Consider the following 22,569-nt stretch of genomic DNA (forward strand, 5'->3'; position numbering starts at 1 on the left):
TCATGCAAGTACGCAGGGAATCTCCATCCCGCCCCCAAACTCGCAGGGCCCCCCACTGCAACATCTAACCAAATCATGTGATGGTCCGACACCTCAAGAGGGCCAATGGTGGCCTCCGAGACCCGCGCAAACAGCGTTTCAGATAAAAGTGCATAGTCAATCCTGGAGAAAGAACCATGGGCTCTGGACTGATGAGTGTAATCTCTCTCCGTGGGGTGTAATAGCCGCCAAGGATCCACCAGTCCCAGAGCTCGACAAAGATAAGGGATCCCCCTAGTCAGCCTCCCAGACGATGACCCCGTTCCTCCAGAGCGATCTACACCCGGGTCCATTACCTGATTCAAATCACCCACTACAATCAGGGGACAGTCTGAATCTCGCAAACAAATATTAACCAAGTTTTGAAAAAATGAGTGTTGATATTTGTTAGGGCCATATCCCACCAGAAGCCGAAAGGGCCCCCCAGATCCAACCACCCGCACCAAAAGGTACCGACCCTGAGTGTCACGCCTCAGAACCTGGACTGTACACTGCAGACCCCTCCGAAATAGAATCGCCACCCCCGCCCTTTTTCCAGGGGAGGAGGCATAATGCAAGTCCCCCACCCAACCCCGGCGTAATTTCTGGTGTTCTAAATCCGTAAGTCTAGTCTCTTGCAGACAGGCTATGTCTGCCGAGTGATGTTTCAGTTGAGACAAAATTTTTGTGCGTTTAGCGGGGGAAGTAATGCCCGATACATTCCAGGAAAGTATACGCAACTTCCGGTCACCCATCAGAGGCCAACACCAGACCTACCACAGCTAGCAATGAGTTCTGGAAAACAGAGTCCCAGGGTGCCCAGCCCCACCCCAAGACTCACACACACACACTTTGTAGACACCCCCACCACTTTGAAAGAAATTAACCCAGGACAGCCCTGAAAAGGAAAAACAAAATAAACTAGTAACAATGTCGCTGCCACCCAGGACCCCCCCTTTCCCCAAATCCCCCCAACAGCCCCAATCATCCCCCACATGTGGGAGCTAAGAGGTCACCCAAGACGTCCCGTCCAGGGCCGCCCCGCCCCATCAAAAGACACAATCCCCCCGCTAATGAACCAGAACTAGCCATTAGCACAAATAAACCACACTGCAAGACTAGGAACAGTTCAGTCAGTCAGCCCCTGAATCTGGGCTACCAAGAAGTTTGATAAATGCAGCCGCTTCGTCTGGCGAGTGAAAGGATTTCCAGATCCCATTTCGCTGGATCCGCAATACAGCTGGGTAGTTGAATTGGAACCTCTGCTTGAGCTCCGACAACTGTGCACACAGTGAATAGAAAGGCTTTCTCCTCTCCTGCAGGGCCAAAGAGTAGTCTTGACTGATGCGAATCTGGGAGCCATCATATTTCAAAGCATCTTTCTTGATTCTGTACTGCTGTAGAATCTCCACTTTGTGTCGGTAGTTTAAGAGCTTTAAGATGACCACTCGTGGTCTGGCTTCCAAGCCAGGGCGAGGGCCCAAGCGGTGCGCTCTTTCAATGCGCACAGGCCCTGCAGCTGAGGAAAGCGGCAGCTCCTCTCGCAGCCACCCCTCCATCAATTCCGGCAGCGAGCGATCCAGGAGCGTTTCCGGGACACCCATCAGGCGCAGGTTCGAGCGACGAGACCGGTTTTCCAGGTCATCTAATTTATCAGCTTGGGCTCGAACCTGCGCCTGTAATGCAAGAAGGTCGGCACTCTGAGTGTTACCAGTGTCTTCCAGGGAAGAGACCCGCTGTTCAAGTTCTGTGGTGCGCGCCGACGCTGTTTCCAGCAGCGTTTCTATATTAGTGATTTGTGCGGTCAGCACCTCCAATTTCGGTCCCAGGACCTGGGCCAGAGCTTCCTTTATGTCGCTCAATGCGGCTTCCGTCAAGCTCGATACCGCCGCCGCGGGACTCGCCGCCATTTTGGGGTCACCCGGCCGCACCCGATCCCGATCCCTGCGGGCAGATTTCGCGTTCATTAAATCCCTGGATCTGGTGAGGTACTGTTCCATGTGTTAGCGCAAGCACAATCCGTGCCGTGCGCGCGAAGAGCGGGGTTTAGGCAGCATATATTGGGGAAAATTCGGCAGGGCAGCCCCGGAGCGAGCGAGGAGACGTCCTCACGCGCTCATGACACCACGTGACCCCCCCTCAACCGGGCTTTAAGAAGTGCCAGCGGTGTGCACGTCCGATCTCTCTCACCGACCCGCACAATTGGTGCCTGCAGTGCTTGGGTCCGGAGCATCGGGCTGACACCTGCACCCGCTGTGCTACTCTTAAAAAGCGCACATTGAAAAATAGGCAGATCCAGCAAAATATTCTTTTCGGTACCGGATCTGCCATGGAACCTGCCGCGACGTCGACGGCACCTCAAAAGTCGGCACAGACTACTTTGACGCCACCGGATCCTTCTTCGGGGTCGCTGGCCCCAGGTAAGCCGGCTAAGAAGCCTTCCACTTCCCTTGAGCGCCCTCCTGCCACGGCTGTGACTCCGGTCCTCCCGGCACCGCACTGATCCCGCAAACGCTCCGCTCCGATATCGGTGAGTGCCTCGTCATCGGTCTCCTCATCGCCGGAGCGTAGAGCGGCACCTATGATACCGAAGAAGAAAAAAGCGGTACCGGTGCCTCCCCTGGACGACCGCATCGCGGCCATACTCCAAGCCCAATTACAAGAGCAGCTGCAGCAGCAACTCCAACAACTGTTGCCGGCGATGTTGGCCCCACACCTTCCAGTACAGGACCGGTCCGAGCCTCGCACGATCCCATCGGTGTCGACCCCCTCGGTACCGCTTAACACTTCCATGCCGGTGCTCTCGGCTGAACCACACCGTTCCCAACCTACGGTGCAGGCCCGCTCTGATACCGACCCTTCCCGATACCAGGAACGGCACCGGTCTTCCTCTCCTGGTACCGCCTCGGTACGCTCCGGCAAGTCTCTCTCCAAGACCCACCATGTGAGCCCTCCACACCGATGTCCCGCCGTGCGCACCCCGACATCAGGGACCCGGACTTATGGGAAGAATCCCCGCACGATACCGAGGAAGACGCTTCGTTGACGGACGAGGAACCCTCGGTGGCTGATACCGGTTCAAAACCTGAACAGTCCTCTTTCACCAAATTCCTCAGGGAGATGTCGACGGCTCTTTCCATTCCCTTGGAGTCCAACTCTAAAAAGTCCCAGGCTTTTCTCGATGCCCTAGACTTTGAACAACCTCCCAAGGAATTTCTTAAGTTACCTGTCCACGACATCCTACGGGAAACTTTTTATAAAAACTGGGAGAACCCCCTCACTGTCCCCGGGGCCCCTCGCAAACTGGATAGCTTGTACCGGGTCATTCCGATCCCAGGGTTTGACAAGCCCCAATTGCCCCATGAATCTCTCCTGGTGGAGTCCACCTTAAAGAAAACTCAGGGCTCCAGTGTCTATGCCTCCACCCCTCCTGGCAGAGAGGGGAAAACTATTGATAAATTTGGCAAGCGCCTTTTCCAGAATGCGATGCTGGCCAACAGGGCAAATAATTACACCTTTCACTTCTCCTTCTACATGAAGCATCTGGTGCAACAACTCTCCTCCTTACAAAAATATATTCCTGAACGTAAGGTCCCCCTCTTCCAACAGCAAATTTCCAGTCTGCTCCAACTCCGGAAATTCATGGTACGCTCCATTTATGACTCATTTGAGCTGACCTCTCGAGCATCTGCCATGGCTGTTGCCATGCGGCGTCTGGCCTGGCTGAGGGTTTCTGACCTCGACATTAACCACCAAGACCGCCTGGCTAACGCACTTTGTCTTGGTGACGAAATCTTCGGGGAGTCCCTGGACTCAACAACCCAGAAACTCTCGGCACACGAGACCAGGTGGGATACTCTGGTGAAACCTAAAAAGAAGACTCCGCCTGCTCGCCCCTACAGACAGCAGTCCTCCTACCAGCGCAGGTTCTCGGCCAGACCTCTCAACCCGCCTCAACAGCAGCCTCGCCGTCCTCGTCACCAGCATCAAACTCAGGCTCGCTCCCAGTCTCATCAACCTGCCAAGCCTCTCCCTCCGTCAAAACCATCTCAACCCTTTTGACTCTTTTCTCCAGGGCATAGCCAGTCTCCCACCATCATTGCCTCTTCCTCAGCCTATCGGAGGACGCCTCCAACTCTTCCTCAGCCGTTGGGAGGTCATCACATCAGACCAGTGGGTCCTCAACATCATTCGCCACGGCTACTCTCTAAACTTTCAGACTCTTCCACCAGACAGTCCTCCCATAGTCTGCTTCCCACTCCTCCCAATCCTCCCTCCTCCTGAGGGAGGTCCACTCCCTCCTTCTTCTCAATGCCATCGAAGAGGTACCCTCAGACCAAAGGGGTCAGGGATTCTACTCCCGCTACTTCCTGGTTCCCAAGAAGACAGGAGACCTCCGTCCCATCCTCGATCTCCGGGACCTCAACAAGTGTCTGGTCAAGGAAAAGTTCAGAATGCTCTCCCTTGCCATGCTTTACCCTCTTCTCTCTCAACACGACTGGCTATGTTCCCTAGACCTCAAAGAGGCCTACACACACATTCCAATCAATCTGACTTCACGTCGCTACCTCCGATTTCAGATACAGCACCGCCACTATCAGTACAAAGTGCTACCCTTTGGCCTCGCATCATCGCCCAGGGTGTTCACCAAGTGCCTTATTGTGGTGGCGGCCTTTCTCAGGTCTCACAACCTCCAGGTGTTCCCCTACTTGGACGATTGGTTGGTGAAAGCACCTACGTCTCCACTTGTGCTACAAACCACTCAGCACACCATCTCCTTCCTCCATCTCATGGGGTTCGAGATCAACTACCCCAAGTCGCATCTGCTTCCCACACAGCGACTTCAGTTCATTGAAGCCGTTCTCGACACCACTCTGATGAGGGCGTTTCTCCCCTCAGACCGCCAACGGATCCTGCTCCACCTCTGCTGTCAGGTGATCCTCCGTCGCTCCATTCCAGCTCGGCAGATGATGGTCCTCCTGGGCCACATGGCCTCGACGGTCCATGTGCTTCCTCTGGCGCAACTCCACCTCAGGACACCTCAATGGACTCTAGCCAACCAATGGTCACAGACCACGGACCCTCTTTCTCATCCCATCTCTGTGACATCGTCTCTTCAGCAATCTCTTCAATGGTGGTTGAACTCCTCCAATCTTTCCAGGGGTCTACTCTTTCATCTACCCCCTCACTCCATGATCATAACCACAGATGCCTCCCCCTATGCATGGGGAGCTCACCTGGGGGATCTTCGCACCCAGGGTCTATGGACTCCTCAGGAGCGTCAACATCACATCAATTTCCTGGAACTCAGGGCCATGTTCTATGCTCTCAAGGCCTTCCAGCACCTTCTCTACCCTCAGGTTCTTCTCCTGTGCACAGACATCCAAGTCGCCATGTACTACATAAACAAGCAAGGCGGCACCGGATCTCCCCTCCTCTCCCAGGAGGCCATCCGCATCTGGACCTGGGCCACGGCCCACAGTCTCTTCCTCAAGGCTGTCTATATCCAGGGCGAACAGAACTCCCTGGCCGACAATCTCAGCCGCATCCTTCAACCTCACGAGTGGACTCTGGATCCTCCCACACTCCGCTCCATCTTTGCTCGGTGGGGCACTCCTCAGATGGACCTCTTTGCAGCTCCTCACAACCATCAGCTGCCCCATTTCTGTTCCAGACCCTTCTCTCCTCATCGTCTGGCCCTGGATTCATTCCTGCTCAACTGGACGGATCGGTTCCTCTATGCCTTTCCTCCACTACCTCTGATGTTGCGGACGTTATTCAAACTCCGCAGGGACAGAGCCACCAAGATTCTCATCGCCCCCCCGGTGGCCTCGCCAACACTGGTTCTCCCTCCTGCTCCAGCTAAGCTCCGGAGAACCCATTCCTCTCCCTGTGTTTCCTACTCTACTTACACAGCAGCATCAGTCTCTACTGCATCCCAATCTGTCCTCGCTCCACCTCACAGCTTGGTTTCTCTCGGGCTGACCTCTCCAGAGAATCTGTCTCAGCCTGTCCGTCGTATTTTGAATGCCTCCAGGAAACTGGCCACCCTCCAATGTTACCATCAGAAGTGGACCCGGTTCTCCTCTTGGTGTCTACTACATCTCCACGATCCCACCTCATTGGCGGTGGAAACTGTACTGGACTATTTGCTCTCTCTGTCCGATGCTGGCCTCAAGTCTACCTCAATCAGAGTCCACCTCAGTGCCATCACTGCGTTTCATGAGCCTATCCTCGGAAAACCTCTCATGGCTCATCCCCTTGTTTCCCGATTCATGAGAGGCCTCTTCAATGTCAAACCACCTCTGAAGCCTCCTCCAGTCGTCTGGGACCTGAATGTGGTTTTATCAGCCCTCATGAAACCTCCTTTTGAGCCTCTTGCCACAACTTCGCTCAAATTTCTTACATGGAAGGTGCTTTTCCTCATTGCCATCACCTCTGCCAGGAGGGTTAGTGAGCTGCATGCACTGGTTGCCGACCCACCTTTCACTGTTTTTCACCATGACAAGGTGGTTCTGCGTACCCATCCTAAATTCCTTCCCAAGGTGGTCTCGGAATTTCACCTCAACCAGTCCATTGTGTTTCCTGTCTTTTCCCCTAAGCCCCATTCTCATCCTGGTGAACAGGTGTTGCACACGTTGGACTGTAAGCGTGCCCTTGCATATTACCTTGACCGTACCAGGGCTCAGCGCTCGTCCCCTCAGCTCTTTTTGTCCTTCGACCCTAACTGTCTAGGTCGTCCTGTCTCTAAACGGACGCTTTCCAACTGGCTTGCGGCCTGCATTGCGTTCTGTTATGCTCGGGCCGGTCTCTCACTGGAAGGTGCTGTCACGGCCCACAGGGTCAGAGCTATGGCTGCTTCAGTGGCTTTCCTCCGTTCCACGCCCATCGAGGAAATCTGCAAGGCTGCCACTTGGTCCTCAGTTCACACGTTCACTACTCACTACTGTCTGGATACCTTCTCCAGACGGGATGGACACTTCGGCCAATCTGTGTTACATAATTTATTTTCCTAATGGCCAACCATCCCTCCTCCCTCTCTGTTAGCTTGGAGGTCACCCATGCGTTAAGAATATGCTGCCTGCTTGTCCTGGGATAAAGCACAGTTACTTACCGTAACAGGTGTTATCCAGGAACAGCAGGCAGATATTCTTACGTCCCACCCACCTCCCCGGGTTGGCTTCTTAGCTGGCTTATCTTAACTGGAGACCACGCACTCCTCCGTCGGGCGGGAAGGCACTCGCGCATGCGCGGTGCGGCCAACTAGAACTTTCTAATTAAAAGTGTCCGTACCGGGGCTCCGTCGGTGACGTCACCCATGCGTTAAGAATATCTGCCTGCTGTCCCTGGATAACACCTGTTACGGTAAGTAACTGTGCTTTATGAGGAGCTGGGACTGGGGGGGAGGTGGTGCTAGGTCTGCAGGGGAACTGAATTGCCTTTGCCTGTTTGGTCTGGGGAACCAAACCTCTTTCTGCCTCTTTTTTCACTGCCCCCTCCCCACCATGGAGATTAGTTTCCAACAATTTGGGGGAAAGATTAGTGGTTTCCATTTGTCAGAGTTTGGAGCAGTTTGTGGGTGCAAGAACAATCCTAGTTTTCACCAGGCATCACAAAGACTAGAGTCCCATATTACTTTACAGACATGTTGCACATGTTTGCTCTCTCCCCCCCTCCCCCAGGTGTGCCTTCATCTGTGCTCTGCCCCTCAGGATTAAATATTCCTTCTGCTTTTTTGAGTGTTTTTTTTCTAGTTTTGCTTTTCTTTACCAGGGAGGCATTTTGGGGGAGCCTGGGATTCTCACCTCTGGCTCTTCAAGGGGAACAGCCCTCTAGGTATGACGGTACTACTTTGAAGTTTGAGAGTTGCTATATTAAGCTTATTTCTAGACCACTCATACCAAGGTACGCCCCAAAACGGGTCGCAAGAACTGTAATATAATTGTGCATGAAGGATAATCCTTGTCCAGGAAAGTAACACATTTCTCTCCTGTTTTCTCTCCAGCAGCCTTATGTTTCGACAGCTCAGCACATGGCTCCACCAAGCCCAAACAGCAGCAGCAGCGGAGGAGGTGGTGGAGGAGAACAGCTGAGCAAAACAAACCTGTACATCCGAGGGCTCCATCCGGGCACCACTGACCAGGACCTTGTCAAACTCTGCCAGCCGTAAGCAAGCTTCCTCTTCTTCTCTCCCTTTGCAGCGTGGGCAGCTCAGCCGGAATCCCTTGGTGCTGATGCAATTGGAGGCCTTTTGTTTTGGCTTGAAATTCACCATGCTATGTTGTGTGCGTGTGGATGCGCTCTGCAATCTCGGGGGTGCTCGCAGAGGGAAAGTGGGGGGGGGGTTCTGTTCATCTGAAGCCTATCGTGCTCCCTCGGATGTGTTGAAGTGGTTTCACTGGTGTGTCACCGTGTATGAGGGATCTTCATAATCATTTCTTGGGCCTTGCCGACCCTCTGGTAGCTTCTTCAGTCATCGTGTGCTGGGAGCAGGGCACGTAGTTGCTCATTATAAAAAATGATATGTACAACATTATCATGTTGGCATCACTCCTCCCCCCTCCATGTTGATGGGGGGGGGGGAGGGAGGAACATTGATCCCATTGCCTGAAACACGACAGGCACCTTCATTTCACTTCATGCTGAGAGCTGGGGTTGGAATTGATATTTGTTTGGTTTCTTTAAATTTCACTGGAGAGGGTGTGAAATGGAAGAGGAGGGAAATGAGGATCCATGGCTTTGGCCTCTGCTGGGTATCCGTTTTTAGGAAATGACTGTTTGCTCTTTGACTTTCTTTTTAAACTTGGGAGTTTAATGTATAACTGTGTGGCTGGCTCCGCTTCCCCCCCCCCCCCCCATCATTCCTCTCCAGAGCTTCCTGGGGCCGAGATCTAGGCAGGGAGAGGCCAGGCAGGGGAGAGCTCTTAACCTAGCGTTACCCCAGCCAGGAATGCAGCAGAAATCTCCTGAGCTCTCACATGCTCAGTCTGCGCATGATGAGATGTATGCTGAAACAGGAAAAACAATCAGGCTGCCTGTCCTCCCCGTTGTAGGCTCCCTTCTTATGCTTCTAATTTAAGCTGTTACTGTAGAGATTGGTTTTAGCAGCATTTATTTTAATTTTGGCTTGACAGTAATGTAAAAATTTGTGCACTAGCCCCATTCATCTCGTCTCTCACCGTTTGTTTATTCTCCTTTGTCTCCCTCTATCCCTTCTGCTCCCCTCTCAAACCCTGATATTTTGAGAAGGGAGGATTTTGCTGGGTTTTGACACTATTTGGATTTCGTCTGGTATTGCTCTCTCTCACAGAGAAGGTATCCTGCTTAAAGATGAACAAAAAGTATGTGTCTGTCCATCTGTAAATACATGACTTTATATTGTCTTAAGCTAGCTAAATTAATTTTAGTGGCCATTGAATTTCTGGTGCACTGGTTCTGAAACTGTGGCCATTTAATTCAGGTATGAATGATGGACTTCTATGGCACCCATTCATTCATCAATGGACCACACTAAAATATTCATTCTTCTTATTCTCTCCATTACAGTTAGAAGCAAAAATTTACATTATGCAAATAATAATAAATTTTGAATATTAATTGAATACTAGGATGTGGGGCTGTGTAGAGCTCCCTGGCTGTATGTTTGACATGCCTGATTTAAATTAAAACTTGTGACTAGTGTGGGTTTCAGCGATCCCCTTGAAAGTCAGTATTCAAAAAGCTGCTGCATTTATTTATTTATTCAGCTTTCTATACCATTCTTCCAGGGGAGCTCAGAATGGTTTACATAAATTTATTCAGGTACTCAGGCTTTTTTCTCTATCTGTCCTGCTGGACTCATAATCTATCTAATGTACCTGGGGCAATGGGGGGATTAGGTGATTTGCCCAGGGTCACAAAGATCAGCAAGGGTTTGAACCACTGCGCCACACTCTCCCCTCCTGCAACGGGTCAAGGTGTTAGGATAGCTTTAGGTCTGCTATTTATCTGCTCAGAGTCTCTTTGCTGAGCAAACAAATTGAAATCATGTCCCAAGAGTGCTCCGAACATGGCTGCTTCTTTTTTTGAAAATTCAGGTAAAATTTAGTCAGTCAAGGGAGGTGAAGTTTAATTAAGCAAAGTTGATTTGGATAAATTTTCTGGAATACTGACTGCCTCAGACTGTCCTGTTGGCAGTGCCCAATGTTTAACACAGCAAATGCTTCATAATTAGCAGATTAGGGAGTGGGGCATTCTAGCAGGATGCGCTGAAGAATCTTGTGCATGTAGGAAGGCGGGGATTTAGTTGTCGGAGAGGACAACACAATTTTGGAATGAAAATTGCAGTAAAATGAAGGTTTCAAATATCTGTAAATTGTCTGGTGGGTTGAGTGGGTGAGGAAGAAAGGGACATTCTGACCCCTCAAGGCAAAACCTAGAAACTGTCTGCTTAACAAATGTGTGGGAAGTCAAGAGAATGTATTTTAAAAGCAAATTCAGAGCTTGTCAAGCCAAGATATGCTATCTTTTTAAGTTAAGAGAACTGAATTGTGTTTAGCCAACTTCTGTGCATCACTGTGGCAAAACCAAGTTATTTATAAAACCGCCTCAGACTATATACACATTAGGTGATCAAACCATGTTCGCAAACCACTTGCAGAAGTCAATCACATCTTTTAGCTCTTCCTCCTCCTTTACCAGTGAAGTATAGCGCTCTCTCCAGTTTTTCTTTGTGCAGGTGAACCAAGAAGAGGTGTTCTGATCTGCTCTGTGCAGTTTTTATTATTTTCAGGTCTTTTTATTCTGTTTTTGGAAGGCTTTGGTGCCAGAGGACCCCATATTTGGGGCTACTCTATCTGGGAGAAAATGCGGACTCTGTGAGGGCGGACTGCAGCTCACAGGGCAACCCCCGCCAGCTTTGGAGTCTATTCCCCTGGGAGCCTGCTCACCTTCTGATTTATTACAGGCTTGAACGCAATCTGTGGGGCCCTTGTGTGAATACCTTTGAGTTTCAAGGAATTGGCTGCATTTTATTATCTCAGGACAAGCAGGCAGCATATTCTCAACATGTGGGTGACATCATCCACGGATAGCTTTTCAAACAAACTTGATTGAAGATCTTGAAGTTTGCTAGTGCTGCACTGCGCATGCGCGTGTGCCTTTCCGCTCAAGCTAGGGGGCGTGTCTCCTCAGCATGGCCTCAGTTCTTAGTTTTCTGCGGAGCCAGAAAGTCCGGTGTCTCTTCTCTGCGTCGAATCTAAGTGCTTTTCTTGCACCACTGCTTCTTTTCTTGTTTTGTATCGGAAGTGGCTGTGCCGTGCGTATTTACAACTTTTGTTATTTTTCTCTATCGACGACTGGGGGACCCCAGTTTTTCGTCTGGCCGCCTGGCCTCGTGTGGCTGTGGCTACATCTTCTACTTATGTCCCGGCCTGTTACTGGGTTTAAACAGTGCACGCAGTGCGGTCGGGTGATCTTGATTACCGACCCACACTGTTGGTGTATCCTGTACCTGGGTTCCGACCACCCTACCGACTCTTGCCCGCGTTGTGCCACTCTCCAACCTTGGGCTCTTCGGCGCTGGCGGGCCAGGATCGTGGAGCTCTTCAGTGCCATGGAACAACCAGTTGACAAGACTTCGACCTCGGCCCCGAACAAGTCGCCCTCGGCTTTGAAGGCCTTGACTGTTCCAGCTGCTAAGGCTCAGCCTCGAGTAAGTCTCCTCTTCCTCCTTCAGGTTCAGCTCCGCTACTGAAGAAGCCTTCCACGGAGTCTCTGGCATCCCAGGCAGTGAGTGCAGTCCTGCCAGCATCTACGAGACCTCCAAAGCATGCCTCCAAGTTAAGAGAATACTCTACCTCGAGGTCGCCCTCGTTGGAGCGCACTGCTGCACCAGTCCGACCAGATCCATTGGTTTCGGTGCCAATGTTTGAGGACATTCTTAAGGCAATCCTGACCATGCAGATCTTCTTGGCGCTTGCCCTGGCCTTGACTCTGCTCCCTGTAAACCAGCCTAGGCGTCACGCGGGGGTTTCCCGAGACAAGCATCGTCAGTCTCGCCAGTTGTCCTCGAGTGATTCCTCACCTGATCTCTCGAGGCAGGCTTCTCTGGCCGCCCGACCTCGATCGAAACACCATTCTAGGTGTGCCTCATCTTTGAAGCAGTCTGTGAAACGACCCAGACACTCCCCTCCTCGCCGGAGTAGGTCACCAGTGCTTTGAGCCTTGCGGTCCATCGAGGCCTCGGCACTCCTGGAGTCTGTATGTTGGCCTCGACTATCTTCCATACCTCCTCGGTCTCCGAGTCGGGGGCAAGTCGAGGTCGAGGACTCCCTCCTCGCACCTGCGTCGGAGAGTGTCTTCCCCCCTGGGCTCTCCGAGGCTTACCCCCCGGATGTCCGTCCCTCGGACCCCAGGGTCCTCGCCTTTCAGGCACACTAAATGCAAGCATTCCCTGTCTCTTAGCAGAGCTTCCTCAGCGTCCATGCTTGTTGACACCGATGTGCCGGTGCAATATTCAAGGGAGGCCTCTCCCTCTTTCTCTGCTGCCCCGAGGTCCCGATCCTCAACGCCTCTGGAAGGGCACTCCTCTGCCAAGACTTCCTCCTTTACCAGGTTTGTTGTTGACATGGGTAAGGCCCTTCAACTGGATCTCCAGTCTGAGTCCAGATATACCCGGGAGTATTTGGAGGAGATGGAATTTCCTCATCCGCCGAGGGAATCTTTGCATCTCCCCTTGAACCCAGTCTTAAAGCAGACTTTCTTCCGCAATTTGGAGACTCCTTACGTGATTCCTGCCATACCGTCCAAGATGGAATCCTGCTATCAGACGGTCCTGTGCAAGGGGTTTAAAAAGGCTCAGCTCTCCCACCAGTCCTTGATTGTGGAGTCTTCCTTAAAGAAATCTAATCCCTCCAAGGTCTACATTGCTGTCCCACCAAGCAGGAAAGGGCGTACTAAGGACGAGTTCAGCTGGTGCCTATAGCAGAATTTGATGATGGCGAACCGGGTCCTAAATTACAATTTTAATTTCACATCCTATCTCGAGCACTGCATCAAATCCATGCCGCCTTTCCAGGATGATTTGGCTGCCCACCGCCGTTTGGAATTCCGCCAGCTTCAAGATACGCTGTCGCAGATTCGCCTTTATATTCTTCAGGCTACGTATGATGCCTTCGAACTGTCCTCGAGGGTCATGACCTTTGCGATCACTGTGTGTCGCCTGGCCTGGCTTTGAATAGTAGACATGGACCTGAATCTGAAGGACCGTCTGGCGAATCTCCCATGCTTGGGCAACGAGCTCTTCGATGACTCCATCGAGGCGGCTACCAAACGCCTCTCGGAACATGAACGCTACTTCGCCTCCTTGAGGAGACTGAAGGCGAAGCGTAAAAATTGCCGCCCAGGCGCTATCCCCAGAAGTCTACGCTGGCTTTTTCCCGCCCGCCGCCCAGGCATCAACAGCAGCAGAGGGTCCTCCAAAAAGCCTCGGGCCCCCCAAAAAGCCTCAGGCCCCTGCGGCGGCTAAGCCAGTGCCGCCCTTTTGACAATCCCGGTGTGAGCATGCTGCCCTCTTTCGTCCACGAGCCTTCTCCTCTACCCATCGAAGGTCGTCTCAGCTTTTTTTGTCACCAGTGGGAACTGATTACATTGGACCTCTGGGTTCTCTCCGTCATCAGGGAGAGATACTCCCTTCAGTTTCTGGCGGCGCCTCCAGACCTGCCTCCAAAAGAGTGTCTTTCCAACAGGTCGCAACTTCCCCTTCTTCTTCGAGAGGCCCAAACCCTCCTTTGCCTCTGGGTGGTGGAAGAGGTCCCTTTGTGTCAACAGGGCACCGGGTTCTACTCCTGGTACTTTCTAGTCCCCAAAAAGACTGGGGACCTACGCCCTATCCTGGACCTCAGAGCATTGAACAACTTTGTGGTCAAGGAGAAGTTCCTCATGCTCTTTCTTCCCAAATTGTATCCCCTGATGGATGAGGGGGTTTGGTTATGCTCGCTGGATCTCAAAGAGGCCTACACTCGCATCCTGATTCATCCGGCCTCTCGCAGATTTCTAATATTTCGGGTGGGGAATTTCCATCTATAGTATCGAGTTTTCCCTTTCAGACTTGCATCTTCCCCGCGGGTCTTCACGAAGTGCCTCGTGGTGGTTGCGGCGGCCCTGTAGATGCAGGGTCTTCAAGTGTTCCCGTACCTCATCAAAGCGCCGTCCAGGCAGGAGGTTATTGCAGCGACCCAATGGACTATTATATTCCTTCAATATCTGGGTTTTGAGGTCAACTTTCCCAAGTCCCAGTTGTGTCCTTCTCAGTCTCTGCAGTTCATCAGAGCGGTGCTGGACATGGTTCGCCTCCGCTCTTTTCTGCCCCAACCTTGACGGGACACCCTCGTTCGCCTATGCCAGAGGATCTCCCTTCTGTCGACTGTTTTGGCCAAGCATCCTGCTGGGTCACATGGCCTCCACCATTCATGTGACTCCCTTCGCCAGACTTTGCCTCCGAGTTCCTCAGTGGACCCTGGCGTCCCAGTAGAGACAGGACCAGGATCCTGCCTCTCAACACATTGCGGTGACTCCTTTGTTGAAACAATCTCTCCGCTGGTGGATGCTCTCTTCCAATCTTTCCAGAGGTTTTTTCTTTCACGCGCCCCCCCTCCCTAACAATGGACTCTTCCACGTACGCCTGGGGGGCTCACCTCGATGGTCTACAAACTCAGGGTCTTTGGTCCAGCGCCGACCGTCGCTGTCACATCAATCTGCTGGAGCTTCGGGCCATTTTCAATGCTCTGAAGGCCTTTTGTCATTTGCTTCAAGATCGTGTGGTTCTGGTTCGGACGGACAACCAGGTGGTGATGTATTATGTCAACAAACAGGGGGGTACAGGATCCCTGTCTCTTTACCAGGAAACTCTACGGATCCTGGGATTGGGCGATACGTCACAGAGTCTTCCTCCGAGCGGTCTATATCCAGGGCCAGCAGAACTGCCTGGCAGACAAATTGAGCCGCCTTCTCCAGCCACACGAATGGATGCTCCATTCCTCCACTCTACGTCAAGTGTTTGCTAGTTGGGAGACTCCGTAGATAGATCTGTTCGCCTCCCCCCTCAACCACAAGTTGCCTTGATTCTGCTCGAGGATTTACTTCCCGGACCGTCTCGAGGCAGATGCTTTCCTTCTGGATTGGACGGACCTGCTCCTCTATGCGTTCCCTCCATTCCCTCTGATTCGGAAGACTCTCATCCAGCTCAAGTCTGTCCACACCACCATGATTTTGATAGCTCCTCGGTGGCCCAGACAACTGTGGTTCTCCCTTCTGCTTTGACTCAGTGTCAGGGAACCTCTGCTTCTGCCTGTGTTTCCTTCTCTGCTGTCTCAGGGTCAAGGTTCGCTGCTGCATCCCAATCTGCAGTCTCTACACTTAACAGCTTGGTTCCTCTCGACGTGATTCCCTCCTTCCTTTTTACTCAGTACAGGATGTTCTCGAGGCCTCACGGAAGAGTTCCACTCGACAGTGCTACACCCAGAAATGGTCTAGATTTACTGCATGGTGTGCTACGCATCGCATGGAGCCACTGTCTGCCTCCTTATCTTCAGCACTAGATTATCTGCTGCACTTGTCTCGGTCTGGTCTCAAATCGACATCTATTCGAGTCCACCTCAGTGCCATTGCTGCTTTTCATCAGCCGCTTGATGGGAAGCTGCTCTCAGTCCATCCGGTGGTTTCCCGGTTTATGAAAGGTCTTTTCAATGTCCATCCTCCACTCAAGCCTCCCCCGGTGGTTTGGAATCTTAATGTGGTTCTGAATCAGTTGATGAAACCTCCATTTGAACCCATCGATAAGGCTCATCTGAGTTATCTGACCTGGAAAGTGATGTTTCTGATTGCCCTCACGTCTGCTCGCAGAGTCAGTGAGCTGCAAGCTCTAGTTGCGGACCCGCCTTTTACTGTTTTTCATCATGACAAGGTGGTCCTTCGTACTCATCCTAGGTTCTTGCCTAAAGTGGTTTCGGATTTCCACCTCAATCAATCCATTGTTTTTCCTGTGTTTTTTCCTAAGCCCCATTCTCATTCTGGAGAAGTGGCACTACACACTCTTGACTGTAAGAGGGCGTTTGCTTTCTATCTGCAACGCACTCAAGCTCATCGGACTGCTCCTCAACTCTTCATATTGTTTGATCCAAATTGGTTGGGGTGTCCTGTATCCAAGCGCACTTTATCCAACTGGTTAGCTGCTTGTATTTCCTTCTGCTGCGCTCAGGCTGGTCTCCCGCTGCAGGGTCAGGTCACGGGGCATAAAGTCAGAGTGATGGCGGCGTCTGTCGCTTTCCTCGGATCCACGCCTATTGAGATCTGCAAGGCCACCACTTGGTCCTCGGTTCATACATTCACCTCTCACTACTGTCTGGATACTAATTCCAGATACGACAGCCAGTTCGGCCAGTCGGTTTTGCATAATCTGTTCTCCTAACTTGCCAACTCTCCCACCGTCCCATTCTGGTTAGCTTGGAGGTCACCCACATGTTGAGAATATGCTGCCTACTTGTCCTGGGATAAAGCACAGTTATTTACCGTAACAGGTGTTATCCAGGGACAGCAGGCAGTATCTTGCAAACCACCCACCTCCCCTGGTTGGCTTCTTTGCTAGCTATCTGAACTGAGGCCACGCTGAGGAGACTCGCCCCCTAGCTTGAGTGGGAAGGCATACGCGCATGCGCGGTGCAGCACTAGCAAATTTCAAGATCTTCAATCAAGTTTGCTTGAAAAGCTGTCTACGACGGGGCTCTGTGGATGATGTCACTCACATGTTGAGAATATCTGCCTGCTGTAAGTAACTGTGCTTTTTCCACCCATTGTGCCACAAGGATTTGCAAGGGTTGAGCCTTCAGTCAGTTCTGGTCTGACTGGCAGCACAAAGATTTCCAGATCTGGACTGTTCTACAAGCATTCGAGGCAGAAAGATCTCTCCACTTCAGTCAGGCTGAAGCAGAGCTGATACAAGAAGGCACCAGCAACAATACTGAGTAAAGCCCATTATTCCCTATTGGAAAAATCAGAGAGAGATTGTCTAAAAAGTTGTATTTAAGGGTTTCTGGGGCCAGAGATAGGGTCCCCCACCTCCCAGTCTCCTTTCCCTGAGGTTGTTTTTTATTTAACATTTAGGAATGCCCCCATGGGCTGTTTTTAGCATAATTTTTCTAAAACCTCCATCTAAAGCTTCATTGGTTACCTGTTTGTTATAGGATCCAATTTAAATGCGCAAGCATTATTTTTAAACTTCTTTACGGAATATTTGACGCATGGATTCCATTATGTTGGAATGCACCAATTAAATACAGTAGATTCCAATGAGATAAATAGCATAAACAATAAGCTAAAGCAAATAAGTCAATGGCTTAAAAGATAATATGTTGGCCCTGAACGTATCAAAATCTTCAGCAAAGTTTTTCCCATGGAAAAAGGATCATAAATTTACATCGCAAATAATCTTAGATAAAACCCCACTCCAAATAGTAAGAACTACGAAAATATTGGGAGTAATACTAGATCAGGAACTTCCATATCACGATCAGATTAGTTCAGTGGTAAAGAACTATTTCTATAAGTTACGCCTTATTAGATCTTTATCAAAAGTCTTAAAACCAGAAGCTCTCAAAATCCTTATCCATTCTTTAATTATCTCTAGGCTTGATTACTGCAATACGTTATATCATGGTATAACATGGAAAGAAATGAAAAGGCTACAAATTATGCAAAACACAGCAATAAAAATTATTACTAATTCAAAAAAATATGACCACGTAACACCACTTCTACAAAAGACACACTGGTTACCAGTCTCGCACAGAATCACTTACAAAATTGCGCTGTTAACTTTTAAAATCTGACAATCTAACGCACCAATATTTTTGGGGCGTCTTTTGATACCATACACCCCATTTAGGACACTTAAATCAACAGAACAGCATCTACTGTATTTTCACGCATATAACGCGCATACGTGTATAACATGCATACGCGTATAGCGCGCGGGAACAACGCATTTATGTAAAAAAAAATTCTATATAGCACGCACACGCGTATACCACACATGCAGCTAAAACCTCCTCCTGCCACCCCCGCTTACTCCCTCTTCTGGCCCTGTGAACCGGCATCCTCCCCCCCCCTCCGCTCGCGTCACCCCCTCCCCCCCACGATCCTACATCCCCCCCCAGCACCGCAAAGACATCGCTTACCCCGATTGGGCACCGGCACCAGCACCAATGCACAGGACGTGCCAGTGCCAGTGCCCGAAGATCCTCCCTCGCCTGGGCTGGGCTGGGCTGGGCGGTGCGAGGGAGATCCTCCCTCTTCCCTGTGCTGGGCTGGACTGGGCTTTGAGCATTTGCGCATGCTCAAAGCCTTCTGGTCTCGCTCTCTCCGAGATTCTGAATCTGAGAATCTCGGAGAGAGCGAGACCAGAAGGCTTTGAGCATGCGCAAATGCTCAAAGCCCAGTCCAGCCCAGCACAGGGAAGAGGGAGGATCTCCCTGGCACAGCCCAGCCCAGGCGAGGGAGGATCTTCGGGCACTGGCACTGGCACGTCCTGTCCTGTGCTGGTGCCGGTGCCCAATCGGGGTAAGCAATGTCTTTGCAGTGCTGGGGGGGATGTAGGATCGCGGGGGAGGGGAGGTGATGCAAGCGGTGGGGGGAGAATGCCGGTTCGCAATGAAAAAAAAAATTGTATAACGCGCTCACACATCTAACGTGCATGGTTATGCTCGGTTTGTAAAATCGTGTATAACGCACACGTTATATGCGTGAAAATATGGTACTGATGATTCCTTCTTTAAAAGTAATAGGTACTAGGAGGTCTACTATTTTTTGGTTATAGCCCCCCAGCTCTGGAAAAACCTACCAAATTATTTACGTGGTGAACCCTCATTAGAAAAATTCAAAAGATTTAAAAAAAAAAAAGTTTCCTGTATAAAGATGCATTTGAGACATAGTTAGGATAACTCGTTTACAATTAAAAATTTTATATTTTAATACTCAATCTCAATTAGACCCAATGTATAGGTCCCAAACTTTTCTTTCTGTCCCCTCTATTTTACTCCATTTTCTTATCTTTACTCTTTGCTACCTTCCTGATGTGTTTCCTTAAATGTTTCTTCATTTTCTTTAATGATTGTAGTTCATCCCCTTCTCCTTTTGTACCGGTGATTAAATGTGTACGTATATATTTAATTTTTTTGTAACGAATTGTCTTGTAGTTTGTCCCCTACTTTTAATATTGTCTTACGCATTGAAATACTTGACATTGCGTGTACAACAAATTTTTAATAAACTTGAAACTTGATGCATACTGATCCTGCTATATGAGGAACACACAAGTTATCATTTCCTTCTCTTAAAGGAATTAAATCAACTGGGAAACTTTGTCAGTCTTATACTTTTAAGTTGGTAGAGCTTTGAAACGGACTACCAGGTCCTATTAGAACGATACGCCAACTACAATTCTTCTGGAAAACCTTAAAAACCTTGCTTTTTTTCCACAATATTTAAAAAATGTACCTGCAGAATCCACTAACCGATAATAATGTAAGATCTTTTTTATGACAAGTTCCTAATTTTAAACTCTATTCCAAGCATGTCCAATGGGCAAATTGCGATCTACCAGTAGATCGCCAGCCCCACTTGGCTCCATCTCTCCAGCAGCTCGCCCTGTCGCTAGGAGAGAGCTCATGCTAGCAGGCCATCTGCCAAGGGCTTTCTGCCGCTGCTGATCCTTTGCTTGTCTTTTTTCCCTGCCTGTGGGAATCTTGTTTGCGGGTGTATTGGGGGCGCTTGTTGTTTTCGAACCAATAGTTTGTGGGTACCCCAGGGGGCTGCCGCCTGCACCCCGCAATGATACGCCACTGGCCCGGCATCATACCTGGTCTCCTCCTTCTCAGAATCACCCATCCCTTTCCCCTCCCCAACACCCCTTAGAAGTGTGTTATATATCGGGCGATATCCATTCGCCTGGGCTTTACCTGAATATACTTACCGTATTAGTTGTGTCATGTGCTGGTCGTTGGTCGCTTTATAGTTCCCTTTCATTAAACGTTTCGGGCAGACACAACAAAGTGTCAAGAATTTAGTGATTTTTGGTGGACTTTTCCAATTTTGTTCTAACTTGCCTATGCCTTGCCTTTGAATTGGTTCAAACTACTGTGACTTTTGCTTGCCTCTGCAATTTTATTTTGCCTAGCCTTTGCGTTGATTCTACACTGTGTGCAGAATTTATTAAATCGCTTGTGGTGGTATTTGAACTTGCTTGGCGGTATTTGATTTTATCTGGTTTGCTGGACAAGTGTTTGAGTTTTTTTGATGATTGTTTGGTCGTATTTGATTATTGGTGCCAGTATGATGAATTCTTATTTTTACTTTTAGAACTGCATGTGTAGTTTTGGCATCTCCAGTCCTTGTATTGTACATCGTCCAGAGGTCTTCAGTTTCTGTTGATCTTTAATACTTTGGGACAGTAAAAGTTTTAGACCAGATTGAGCCAGTGTTTATACTAACTTAGCAGATTTGGCCTTCTTACATCCAACCACCCCAGTATAACGAAGATGAGTGTTCCAAAGAAGAGTAAAACCTACCACTTTCATGATGAATGGGAAATGGACTACTTCATCATGGTGAAAGACAAGTGTTGTCTGATTTGTAACGCCCCAGTATCCTTGCCCAAAAAGGGTAATATGGAACATCATTATAAGGCTCTGCATAGCAATAAGTTTGATGCTGATTTTCCACCCAAAAGTTAAATTTGTAAACTGAAGCTCAAAGAACTTAAATCAAAATTGACTACTGAGCAATAGTTAATGGTGAAGCCAAGGTCACATTCGATCAGTGCAACCATAGCATCCTTCAAGATCAGCAACTTGATCACAAAGAAATGCAAACCTTTCACTGAAGGGGAATTTGTAAAAGATTGTTTTCTTGAAGCAGTTGACAATCGTTTTGAAGGATTTAAAAATAAGAAATAGATCATAGCTGCTTTTCAAGATGTACAATTGTCAAACTCCATCATGTGGAGACATAACTGAACAATTGTTGGAGGATGTTTCAAATTGTGTTGCTTTCTCACTCCAACTGGATGATCTACAGACATAAGAGACATAGCCCGGTTACTAGTCATTATTCAGATGGTTTTTGAAGACTTCAGTGTTAAAGAACTACTTGGAATGATTTCTTTAAAAGGGAGAACTACCGGTCCGGAAATATTCAGTTCTTTCCATTTTTTTGTGACAAAGTGTAATCTTCCACTACTGAAGGAGCAAAAGCAATGACAGGTGAGGTTAAGGGTTTCATAGCCCTCTGTAGACAGCATAACGACTTCAAAGATTTCCTTTCTTACTACTGTGTCATTCACCGGCAAGTTTTGGCAAGCAAGAGACTCAATACAAAGACTGTCATGGGCATCACTTTCAAAATGGTAAATTCAGTTAGTGGAAGATCACTTCAAAGATGGTTTTTCAATTTTACTCTTGATGAAGGGGCAGCGGAAATCATTTTGCACACAGATGTAAGGTAGCTAAATAGGCACAAATTTCTGCAAAGATTTTATGATTTGCTGAATGAAATAAGAAGTTTTTTTGAAGGAGAAGGGAGATAATCAAGCAGAGTTGAAAGATGAGGAGTGGTTATGTGATCTGGCATTTCTCGCTGACTTTACAGGCGAACTAAGGGCTCCTTTTACTAAGCTGCGATAGCATTTTTAGCGCGTACAGAATTGCCGTGCGTGCTAAACCCAAGCTACGCGGCTAGAACTAACGCCAGCTCAATGCTGGCGTTAGCATCTAGCGCGCACTAAAACCACTATCGCAGCTTAGTAAAAGGAGCCCTAAGTGATATGAACCTTGAACTACAAGGTAAAAACAAACGCATTGGCGAGATGAGTACAGTTTCATCCTACAAGATCAAATTTGAGCTAATGATGACTGACCTTGCAAACAGCACTTTAGATCATTTTCCTAATATGCAGGACATTTCTTACAGCAGCAGCTTCCCTGGACAGGGGATGCAAGGACAGCTTGTGTTGGTGGCTCCAAGGATGCGCCTTATCGAAGGGCTTACCCCTCCGAATCTCCTCATGTGTGACCCTAACAACTGACGCCAGTTTGTTTGGCTGGGGAACCCATTGTGGCAGTCATCTGATACAGGGTCAATGGATCCTCCTGCAGAGAAAGTGGTCTATAAATCACCTAGAATTCTGAGCCATTCACCTAGCGCAGAGGGCGTTGGAACAATCCCTGGAAGGAAAGGCAGTCTGAGTGTTCTCTGACAATGCTACTGTATTTACTTATGTGAACAGACTGGGGGCACCAGAAGTTTTCCCTTATATCTGGAGGCTCAGATGTTGTTACAGTGGTTGGCAGCCCATCTTCAGGCACTCTTAGTAGCCCACGTAATAGGAGTGGAATACGTACAGGCCAACTTTCTCAGCCAGCAGACTCTAGAGTAGACCCAGGGGAATGGTCCTTTTTCCAAAGAGTGTGCAATGCTGGGGAAGGCCAGAGATGGACCTGATAGCATCAACTAAGAACGCAA

At 49.4% G+C, this 22,569-nt stretch overlaps 1 protein-coding gene across 6 annotated transcripts in view; it reads left to right on the plus strand.

Annotated features, from left to right (window-relative positions):
• The window catches only part of RBMS2 (RNA binding motif single stranded interacting protein 2), a 332,030-nt gene that overhangs the window by 220,707 nt on the left and 88,754 nt on the right, over nucleotides 1–22,569 (plus strand). For 3 of the 6 annotated variants that reach the window (XM_033936036.1, XM_033936033.1, XM_033936035.1), the window contains one exon: nucleotides 8,027–8,184. In XM_033936036.1, coding sequence (XP_033791927.1) covers nucleotides 8,051–8,184 — 134 coding nt within the window. In that variant the 5' untranslated portion in view covers nucleotides 8,027–8,050. Of the gene's footprint in view, nucleotides 1–8,023; nucleotides 8,185–22,569 lie in introns of all 6 variants that reach the window. The other 3 variants (XM_033936038.1, XM_033936032.1, XM_033936034.1) reach the window with 1 other exon arrangement.

The sequence above is a fragment of the Geotrypetes seraphini genome, chromosome 3 (assembly GCF_902459505.1).
Source record: "Geotrypetes seraphini chromosome 3, aGeoSer1.1, whole genome shotgun sequence".
In the NCBI taxonomy this organism is placed as follows: domain Eukaryota; kingdom Metazoa; phylum Chordata; class Amphibia; order Gymnophiona; family Dermophiidae; genus Geotrypetes; species Geotrypetes seraphini.